This window comes from Equus quagga, chromosome 7 (assembly GCF_021613505.1).
Source record: "Equus quagga isolate Etosha38 chromosome 7, UCLA_HA_Equagga_1.0, whole genome shotgun sequence".
Taxonomy (NCBI): Eukaryota; Metazoa; Chordata; class Mammalia; order Perissodactyla; family Equidae; genus Equus; species Equus quagga.
Genome location: NC_060273.1, coordinates 60,776,114 through 60,787,898, shown reverse-complemented (window position 1 = coordinate 60,787,898; position 11,785 = coordinate 60,776,114). Strand labels below are relative to the sequence as shown.

Sequence of the window (11,785 nt, the reverse complement as noted above, 5' to 3'; positions counted from 1 at the left end):
CAGTGGGAATTATCTTCCCATGGCACTAGTATCATCTTAGTAAGCCAGGCACAGACCATCTTCAGTAAGCACGTTTGCATGGCATTGCAGATAATGTTTCATAAGCACAGTGCTGTCTCAACAGCATGCCAACCCTAGGAGTGAAGACGGGGAAGTATCTGGATATGATCACTTCTCAGTGAAATGTTTGAGAGTTATTGAGCCTTCTAAGAATATCTTCTAAATAATTCCCCTTTGTAGATGGCCGCATACTAAGAAGATAAAGTGGAACATTCAGGCTCAATCTTGCCAGCATGTGTACAAATCACTTTCATTTTAACTGGAAAACCACAAGGACCTTAGTGTATTCATTACTTAGCAGAAGCAACCCAAATGGTATGAAATGGACCACAGGATAGGCCAGCAACTAAGGTATTTTAGCATCACTTTTGTCCTGGATTGATGTGTTTTCCAAGTCCTACATCAGGTTGTACAACTGGTTTGAGGAGGAATCTAGTCCTTGCTTCCCAGGGGAGGCTATGTTTTAGTTCACATAATAAAGCCAATAGACGATGTTGAAGAAGGAAAAAACCACTGGGAAGAAAATGCGGGACCACCGATCTATGGCATTCACATCAGTCAAGTCGGGGATGGTGATTTTCAGCTGGGAGGCGCGTCTCCTCAGGCGACTTTTCTTTTGTGCCACGTGTCGTTCCAGGGCATTTCGGCCAAAACTATGCCTGGGCAACCCAGCTTTCCGATACTGGATGCTGGAGGCATCATAGGCCAGCATTGTGCTCCTGGGGTCTCCAAGTCCCATCACAGCCTCAGATGTGGCCATTTCGTTTTTTATTTCAAGAGTGCTCAGTAAGATGTTCTCATGGGGGTCCATCTGCAAGGGAGAGGAATCAAATAAGACAATCAAAACAATAAGCCTTTATTGTGCTTATTCTACGAGGCATTAGGATATATAGTTTAGGTAGTATTTATCATAGTGGTTAAGAGAACGGGCTTTGTGGTTACATTATCTAATTTTGAATTGTGGCTCTGCCACTATAAGCTTATATGAGTTTCAGATTCCTCATCTATTGAATGGTATTGCTATAATGATTGCTGTAGTGATGTAATGATCTAACAGACTGTTACCAGTACTATTTTCATTATTTCTACTTAGGGCACGCAGAGAAATAGAAGGCATGACACACTTTAAAGAATCTACAGTCTTGATAAGAAAACATAAAAAGTGAAACTGTACTAGGTATGAAATAGTATTAGGGGATTAACTACTGAATTGTGCTCACAACAGTAGCCTAATTACAGATGAATTCATGATAAAGCCAGAACTGAAAACAGTGGTAACTTTTATTAACCACTTGCTATATACCACAGAAACATTTTTGTATAACTTCATTTAATGGATGCTTCTTAACACCCACAGTCACATGAAGTCTTCTTAGATATACAGTGTCAATATAAATAGGGTAAAGGAAGACTTTTGAACAATAGAAATGCGGGCAACGTGTGGCTAGCCAAAATGCAAGGAACTTGAAAATAACAGCTGGACAGACTGTGGGTGGTGGAGGGGTGAGTGGGGTGAGGACAAACTTGAGAGGGAAGGGAAGGAGGCGGGATTTGAGAAGAGAGTCAGCCCAGAGTTGTCCATCCTGAGTTGAATTCTGGGCCCAGGGAGTGCAATCAAGGTTGCTATTCAGAGAGGGTGACCCTTTTGCTCTTGAATGATTTCTTCTAGGCAAAGCTAAAAGTAAAAGATGAATACTGATGCTGTGATTCTCAAGGATTAAATGATTATGTGATGTTTTTTGTTTTGTTAAGAAGGGAAGATCTGTGTCTTATTTTTAAGAGGCCTCAATTACTAGAGATAATAAAACCTAGGCACAGCATGCTATTATTAATAACAGTCTGTTTATTTTGGTAAAGACTCAGGATATACCAAGTGCTAATAAAATTTTAGAAATTATAAAACAAGGGAAAAATGACCAATTATAGGTGCCGATGATATATGGAAGCAAAGGATATAACCAAATATTTAATTGGAAGATACAATGCTCTAAGCTTCATGAATAATGCAGAAGGCAAAAAGAATGTTGCCAAGATTATATACTAACAATTAGCTTTCAAATGTGGTTTAATGACCCTGTATTATAAATTCAAATCTAAAATCTCTTGAAAAATAAAAGCTATAAAATACACTAGGGCATAATAATTGACCAATTAATCTCTGTCCCCTGATCAGACATTCTGTATGTTTGGTTTATGGTAGCATTTTGTTTAGTGGAAATATTAAACAAATATATCCTCTAGGTTAACTTCAAAAGTTTATAATACTTGGAAACTAAATCCAAAAAATGCTGAAACACTTCTGTCAAGGAAAAGAGAAGTAATGGCTTTAATGATGGGTTCATTGGCCCTAGACAGGGAAACGAATATTTAAAGGTGCATACAATGTGCCAGTGCAGAAACTATCTGACTGAATGCTCACACCATCCTTGAAAAGGAATTCTTTTCCTAGGTTATAGGTGTCAGCATTCACCAACTTTCCCACAGCCACATTGTTACTAAATGGTGGAGCTGGAATTCAATCCTTGATCATTAGAATCTTAAGCTTGGGGGAGCAGGGGTGTGGTTTTCCAACACTCAAAGAAAACAAAGCTGATGGAAATGGGAAACCTAGCACCGTTTGTTGTTATTTCAGATAGAATGCTTATTTTCTCTTCTTTTCTGGGCTATTAACTCTTATTTTAACTACCTCGGAAATAGTTTTATAGCAAAATTTCTTTGGCCGCTATGCATGATGATGTCTAGGAGTCTCCCCTCTCTAAGCACCAGGATATTTTCTTTTCTATTGAGCGACTGTGATAAGAACAGTTACGCATATGCACCAGACTGGACTGAATTAAAAATATAAACCAATAAGAAGAGTCATCATAAAAATAATGAGAGCAGTGGACTATTATTAAGGGAAACTTGCTCTACGTTTAGAACAAATGATCCTTAGATAATTCATTTAATCTTAGTGGGTTTCTGTTTCATTATCCATGAAATTCAAGATTGGTTAGATAATTCCACAAGCCCTATTATTTATATTTTTTTCATTCACAAATTTAAAAAATGCATTTCTTGAACACCACTGTGTGTCTGGCACTGTGTCAAGTATCATAGTTTCAGGGGTGAGGAAGATAGTGTTGCTGCTTGTTCCCAAGGCAGTAACAGCCTCCAGAAAAAATATTGGATTTGGAGTCAAAAGATTAGAGTTCTGGCTCTTCCATTTATTATTTTTGACCTTGGAAAAATTATTTAATCCCCCTGATTCTAGGTTTCTGCAACGGTGTTGGGGCCTAAGAATGGCGTTTGGGGAGATTAACTGAGGTAGACTTCGTGGGAAGAAACTGGGAAACCTTAGCACAATGCAAAGTTGATTGTTACGACCCGCCATGAGTGCAGTAGGATACGTGCAGGCTCCAGTAAGGTGGGGAAACACAATAAACAGCTATGCCACAAAGAAAAGCAAGTATGTTGCCCTTGCAGTGCTTCTGGAATACATATGGGTGATGGGCTTTCTGTGGGTAAACACTACTGGAGATCCTCATGGGCTGAAGAGGGAGGGTGGCGGGGGGAGGTGAGGTGTATGGAACACCTGTATCAATTTATGAAGTGCTATCTTCGGGGTCCATCATATTACATTAGAAGACTTTGACTTCAAAATATGACTGCTTGTATGGTCAATAAACAAATTAACCTGAATAAATAAAAAAAATCTTACCCATAATTATGGAACTGTGAGGTGGGGAGGGATAAATTACAACCATCTTCATTTCTAATTTATCTCCCAATTAACAGAAATACAGAGGAGGCTCAAACAGGTTGGAGTTTATTAGGCTGCACGTCAGAGAAGCTCTGAGATACTGCTCCAATTACCCCATCTTGTCTTTCTTTGAAGAACAAGTTTTCTCCACTATTTTCTCATGTTCTCAATAAAGCCAACCTTCTTCATTCACCTCCTCAGAGATTAGCTGAATCCCTCTCCTGACATCACACCCCAGAAACCATTTACTCCACTCTGTCTGGGATCAGCAGTTCTGAGGGTTTTTGGGAGGTCTGCAATAGTTGCTTAATCAACACCTGGAACTGTGTCTGTTTTCTATTAGAAGGAGGGATGGTTAGAGTGCAGTGTTTCCAAGTTCTGATTCTGGACTTAGACAATCCAGGCTTTGAGTCCGGATTGAGCCACTCATTAGCTTTGAGACTTTGGGCAAATCATCCAACCTCTCTGAGTTCAGTTTTCTTATATGTAACATGGGAGAAAATACTAATACCAGTCTCCTCGGGCTGGTTGAGAGGATTAAATAGGACAACGCATGCAAAGCACTTAGCCCAGCTTTGCACATAGTAAGCACTCAAAATATCATGACTTATCTTGCTATAAAAAGCAATAAATATTCATTAAACGAATAAATTTTATCTTCTACTCCCACTTTTCAACGAGATGGACTGCATAAACAAACTAGAATTTTGAATTCATCACATTACTTAATTTTGCTTTGACTAGTAGCTTCTTTAAAGTGCTGAGAACAATGCTTAGTACGTAGTAAACACTTTATTTGCTATAATACAGTTAAATTTATTAAGTATAATAAGTAAGTCTAGGCTGAGTTACTTCTGGATGCTGAGGTGAGACGAACAGAAGCTGCTCTTCATTTCATTCATGGAGAGGGAAATCAGGTTCATGGGTTCACAGAACCCATGAGCATCCTCCTAATCTCCAAGGAAAACAGCCCTGAGGCCAAGGTCAAAGAGGGAGACATCTCCAGTGCTAGCGTGGCAGAGGAGGAAGGGCCTGGTTTGTCTTTCCTTGTGACTCCTTGACATTCCACTATCATACCTGTCATTAGGATCACTGTTTAATAACTGTCTGCCCCACCAGACTATACTTTTTGGTAAGGGTAGAAACAAGGTCTGCCTCATTCATTGTTGTATGCCAAAGCACTTCACATGGTGCCTGGCACATAGTAGGTGCTCATAAATAAGTGCTGATGGGATGGAATTAATTTTGTGGCTCTTAGTAACTCAACCTCTTGGATTTAATTTGCAATGGCAGTCTAAAGATTGGAACTGCATGGGTCTACCTCTTGAGTTCCTTTCCTGCTCTAAGGCTTCTGCCTCTATTCATAAGGTTTCTTGCTAGAGCAGTACCCTCAAGTGCCTGAGATCTGGAAACAGCATTTCCCATGGTGCCCTGTACCACTTACATGACAGATGCCCCACTCTTACTCCAGAGAAGGGAACTCAGTGAGTAGCAACTAGAAGCCAGGACTAAGAATTTGCATACTGACCTCTTTCAGTTATCCCAGGAGCCCTTTGGGGCAGGTACTGATCTCATGCTCAGAAAATAAGGCACAGGGAGGTTAAGAAATGCAATATAAGTTTACACAGTGAATAGGCGGCAGAGCAGGAATGAGAATCAGGTGTCTTTCACTGTGCCCTGCTGAGGCGCAGCGGCAGCCCCAAACTCCTGCAGCACTCTACAGCTCATAAATGAAGACCCTTTCAGTGCATGGCAGAGGCAGTCATCCAGAGGCTTGCAAAATTTTGCTTAATGAGGAGTGCATAAAAGTGTTTGGATTTACATATGTCACTGAAGATGAGAGCTAACATAAAGTTCTGTTAACTGCAACACTTTCAAGTAAGTAGAGTAGACATCTGTGGTTTGACTGTTCATCAGCCACACCAGTGACAATTTCTGTCTGGGGAACCACCACATTCTAACTCTTAGTTTCTGTGCTTCTAGTGTGGCTGTAAGCCAATCAGAGCAATCGCGACACAGTGATTGGTTCAGTGATGGGCATAAGACCTTTGCAGAGGCAACAGCATGTCACGAGCCTTCAGATGGGCATATGCGAGTGAGGGCTAAAACTTTTGCACTGCATCTGCACCGAGAAGTATGTGGCCCTGAATCTACTGCGGTGCCTCAGCTTCAAGAGATCTTAACTTGAAAAGGAGCCAACATAGGGAGAAGGAGAATCGGTGACCCGATGACACTGTCTCTACCTGGACATGCCTGACTTGCTGATGCTAAGCAAGATAACACATCCTTTTCCTCCCTCCCTCCCGCCTCTCTCTCTCTCTCTCTCTCTCTCTTAAGCCAGCGTAAGTTGGGTTTTCTGTTACTTGAGACCCAAAAAATTATCAGATATAATTTATCTCATTTAAGGGTTTCAACAATCCTGTAACACAGGCAGGGCAGGAAAGGAGTTAGAGGCATTTCACCTGTCATAAAAAATTTTTATAACTCAAATTAGAACTAAGGAAATTGCTAGAGTGATAGAATCTTCAGTATGCAGCCCAGTGTTGGGTTTCAGTTCTCCTGACTGGGACCTAAGCACCCAGAAGCTGCTAGGTTTGAGTGACTGGCTGTTCAGCTGGCTGCACTTTCCTTTTTTGCCCTTGTCTTGTTTATTACTACTCTTTTCCTTTCAAAGGAAGTGAACTGTGTTGGGAGCAAAGGTCAAGGGCAAAGACAATAGAGGAGACTAATAGGGTCTTTTGTATGTGTTTCAAATGGTAAACGGGGAAAGACCTTTTAATTTATGTTTAACTTGTAATAGTAAACTACCCTTAGAGTTTATTTATTTTTAATATCTTTCATTGTTTAAATAAAAGAAAAATGACTTTTTATCATAAATGTGAAATTGAATAGCAACTATCCTTCTTTTTTCCCATTTGAAATATTCATTTTTGTAAGGTGATTTTTGATAATAGGTTTTTGGGGGGACATAGCTATTGCACCATAACAGATCAGGCTGTATTACAGGTAAGAAACTGAAGCTCAGAAAAATGAAATGACTTAATTGAACTTCTACTACTACTTGGTAATAGAACAGTATAAAAATTCTGGGCCGTTAATGATTATCTCACTGCAATAATATTCCATGCTGCCTCTAGCATGTCTTAAAGTCAACCAAGGAAGTCTGACTCAGGTAGTGGCTTGGTGGGTAGTATAGTCTATTTCAGTGGTTCCCAAACTTGAGCTGGCATCAGAATCCCCTGGAGGCCTTGTTGAAACACAGATCTCTGGTCCCCACTTCCAGAGTCCCTCCATCAGTAAGTCTGGAATGAGGCTCAATAATCTGCATTTCTAACAAGTTCCCAGGTGATGCTGGTCTGGGGTTAACACTTGGAAAACTATCAGTCTATTGGAGAAGAGCATGACTTCAAATAAAGAAGCAGCGGGGCCTTGAGAAACAAAGAACAAGCTGAAGGTTCTGACCACAGTCCACACCACCAAGCTGCAAAGCAGCTTTCGGAGAGAGAAAAGAACATATAAGTTCCATTTATTGTTTACTGGAGATAGGCATTGTATTAAGGGCTTCACGCAACTGTAATATTTAACCTTGACAATGACTCAATGAGGGAGTTATTATTAATAGCCTCATTTTTAAAATGAGGAGATTGAGAATTAAGGACATTTAGTGATTGGCCCAGAGTTGCACACGTGTAAGTAGTGCAGCTGGCACTTAGTCTGTTTGTTCCAAGGTTCCTGCTTCTAATCACTAAACTATACAGTTGTGTCTCTCAAGACTTTCTACAACCTTGAGTTTCTGTCTTGGAATGCCTTCTCTGCATCAGGCTGTACTTAGGTGATGAAATTTCAGAAAATGGAAGGAATAGCAATTGTCAAGTGAATTTAGCTGATCTTTGAAATTGGGTCTTCACACCAACCTTCCCAGACTTGCCCAAGTGGATTTCCCAATTGTCTGTCTCTTTACTTGAGCCGGGGAGACATAGGAGAAAGCACTAATGGTCCTTTTTTGATTAGGACATCAACAAGAGAATTTCCCTTTGACTAATCAGAAAGACCATGTGGCAATCTCTACTGCCCTGGAAAACATATCAAAATACTTTTCAAATTTTTCTGTCTTGGCATTTTCACCTATTCAAACAGTAATGAGAATTTTGTTGATAGCAGTTATGACAAGAGAGAGAAGGAAGCAAAAGTAAATGAAGGGAAACAGAGGGAAGGGATAGACTAGGGAGTAAATTGTCATTCTCTGTAGATAAACTGCCTTTAAAAGGAACTCTGCTTTAGTCCAAGGCCTTGCTTTAGTCCAAGGGTCTACACTATTTGCTTTCTAGTCTCAAATTTTAACTCACAAGTGTCTGATCCTGACAGCAAGGGCTTTTGGAGAGGCCCTATGAAGCAGGACAATACCAATAAAGAAAGTCTCCTGTTTCCCATTCAACAATCCACTTTTGAAATTATGCTTTACTTGGAGTTATTGTGCTTATCAATCAAGAATGAAGTGTTTGGGGCCGGCCCCATGGCCGAGTGGTTAAGTTCGCGTGCTCCACGCGCTACAGTGGCCCAGGGTTTCGCTGGTTCAGATCCTGGGCACGGACATGGCACCACTCATCAGGCCACATTGAGGTGGCATCCCACACACCACAACTAGAAGGACCCACAACTAGAATATACAACTATGTACTGGGGGGATTTGGGGAGAAAAAGCAGAAAACAAAAAAAAAAATAAGATTGGCAACAGTTGTTAGCTCAGGCGCCAATCTTTAAAAAAAAACAAGAATTAAATGTTGAAATTTTGGGAAACAGATTTATTTGCACTAGTATTCCAGAGCCTCCTATGAATGACCCTTCGCGAATGAGGGCAGTTCACACACCGGTCGAATCAGCTGCTCTGTTAGGTAGAGGGATGGACTTCTCCGCTGACTTGAGTTATTTTCCAGACTGACCCATGCACTGATGTTTCTACTCTGGCAAATTCATGTAAAACATTTCGATCAATTCTTCCCATTCCCCATCTCAACATTTTTCCCAACAAGAACAGAAAGATGCTTGGTTAGCAGAGCTCCATTTTGCCTAAAAGCTATTGCATTGAACAACGAAGAGTGGGCCTTATTTTTATACAATAATTCATTAATTCCAGGTCTGGTTTCTGGTTTGCTACCTCTTTTCCTGCCCCTTTCTCAGTGATAGGTGTATGCCCTGGAGGGATATCCTTGTCCTATAGTCATATACATGTGTAGAAAAACAAATCACATCCCTCAGTGACCCAGGAGCATCACATGCTTACCTTGGTAAGGGAGAATGACACTATCTTAAATCCCAGTTCACCACTCATATCAAGAGAAGAGTGAGAAATTGCAAAAATCCAAGAAATCCTGACTCTGCAGTTTCCAATTACTGTGACTAGTGTGTGGATAGGAGATCTTGTTTGATCTTCCATGAAATGACATTGTGACCTGAGTAACTTGAAATGCTACGGCAATGAACTGTTAACCACCTGGGAATACCCCAAGTGCTCTTTCCAAAGGAAAAACACTCTGAAACTACCTAGCATGAACTCAGTCTTCTAAGATGTGAGAGAAAGTTCACCCAAATAGAAGATGAAATAGAGCTGCTGGAAAGATCAAGAAAAGGCCACCATCTTTGACTTTTCGAATCCCTCCACCAAAGTAAATGGAGCAATAGTAGCCAAATATGGAGTTTAGAATTGAAACATAAATATATGAGAATAATGCTGAAATATCCAGGTAGTTGCAGGAGGATGGTCATTTTTAATAAAAACTACTAGGAAAAAAAAAGGGCTGAGATTATTTCTACTCTTTTTTGCTTCTGTTATGTTATTGTAAGGGGCTTGCAATCTCACAACCATATTATGAGGATGGAATTAGTACTGTCAGCATTTTGTAAACAGGCCTTCCCATCAAAATCCATTAGTTCATAGGTGGCTGGAAGCTAGTTAAGTGGTAAAACAATCATTTAAATTTGTGTTTGCAGGTTCAAACCTTCAACTCCATCTACTAAATATTTTCCCCATGGGGTGAAATACTAACAAAGTGGACATAGGTGTCTCTAAGATATGGGCCACCTCGTTGTTTTGATTTTCAATTTTTAAATTCTCTTAGGTAGATCGCATGAGTGCGTACCTCAAGGTTTCCTTAGTAAACTGATTCCTTGTTAAGGAACCACATTAATGAATTTGTTCTTTTTGTATCAGTGACCTCTGTGACCCTGCTCTATAGTCATCAGAGGTGAAGAGAGTCTGCTTCACATACACACAAAATAATCCATGTGTCCAGGTGGGGGATTCACCTGAGCTTGGTGGGGTTTTAAGTTATTGTTTCAAGTGATGGTGAAGTTTTTAGAGGAAGTAACAGGTAGGACTCAGGAGCTGAAAGAGAGGAGTAATATTTTTCTCTCCAAAGGACCCCAGAAGATAAGCTTTTATGAAAGTTATGATTAATACGGGAACATTAGTGAGAACACGTTAACAACTATGAGCTGGCCAGTGAGCTGATACTCCTGCTCTTTTTGGTCCTCATCTGGGTCCCCGCCCCTTGCAACACGCACAAGCAGAGTGGAAAGAATACAGACTTCAGAGATGAGAGCCGGTTCTAATTCCAGCTTACTCTGGCCTCAGTGTTCTTCATCTAGAAAATCTAGGTGGATAGGGGAGCTTTGGCTAACTCCCTCCACCAAGTTCGATCCTTTTGCTATGACCTCACTGAACTCTTATTTCCCACCTGATGGCTAACGTGGACGGGGACGGCATCCTGCTATTTATGCATCCCTAAGGCTGACCACTGCAGTCGGTACGAAGCAAGCATTCAAAATGGAATTTGCTAAATTGAATTACTACAGGGTTAAACTAAGTCCAGGATCACACATTCAAAGATGGCTTGGGAAATTGCGTAAAAGCGTGAAGCAGGTGTAATGGAGAATAGGAAGAATTTGGCTCCGTAGTGAACTAGACTGAAAAACCCAGCCCTGCCTGAGGGACATTTAAATTCACATTTTTAAACATCACTGTGGTGGTCTAAATCACATCTAAGAATTCACCCTACAGGCTGCTGCATCAACTTTCTTTTAGATTTAACTTATAAAAAGCTTGCTTTTCAGTTCCATTTAATCTACAATTACCAATGGCTTTTTTTTTTTTAATGTATGGCATAACGCAGGATTGATGGATAAGGAAAATTGACCTAGCAAAAATCCTGTTGTCTTGGATCTCTCTTGTAAACTGATCCTGATCTGGTACTAGCATTTGTTTTCCCAACCACGTGGGACCTTGCTGTGGCAGATTCTGCAGTCTCTCTTTGTGCTTGAACTTCCTAATTAGCCTTCCTAATTTTTTGTGGCTTCATCTCTTCCATTCTTTTTACTTTCACAGAATCAAATTCAATTCTTTTTGAAAATGATTCCTTTATATATATGTGTTAACTTATGTGGAATTCATTAAGAATAATACTTAAACTACTGATCACTGATTTTTGAAAATAATATTTGGATTGAATTGGAAGGATGAATGCTAAACTTGAAGCAAAGGAGGATGCATTCATATTGCTACACTTAATAATAAAATACATGATGAATTGACTAATTTCTTTTAGAAGGTTGGTAGAATTCTTTCTGGCTTCCTCTTCTTAATTTAATAAAGTACAAGCTACTAGTTTCAATTAAAGTTGAGAGTCAGAAGTCATTTTAAACGTATGGGAAAAAAATAAGAGATTAGGATCATATTAAAATCTCCTGAAGGAGTTAAAAATGAAGGGAACTCTATTTACAATCTATTAAGTTTATGGAGGTTTCTTTCATTAAAAGAAGAGACTCACCTTAAATTATTACAGATCCTCAGGATGTGTGGGATGGAGCCGGATTTTATAATGAGCTTACCTAAGCCTAAAGTCCTATTTTGACAAATTTCAGAGAGGTAGATGTGAGAATATGTCTACCCAATCCTGATAACTCAAAGAAGTTTTAACACCTGGGAGC

The 11,785-nt window shown here is 39.9% G+C and overlaps 1 protein-coding gene across 1 annotated transcript in view; it reads right to left on the bottom strand.

Annotated features, from left to right (window-relative positions):
* Positions 1-523: 523 nt before the first annotated feature.
* Positions 524-11,785, bottom strand: part of GABRB2 (gamma-aminobutyric acid type A receptor subunit beta2) — a 241,907-nt gene continuing 230,645 nt past the window's right edge. Inside the window, exon 10 of the mRNA XM_046668471.1 lies at positions 524-871. Within this exon, the coding sequence (XP_046524427.1) occupies positions 524-871 (348 nt within the window). The remainder of the gene's footprint in view (positions 872-11,785) is intronic.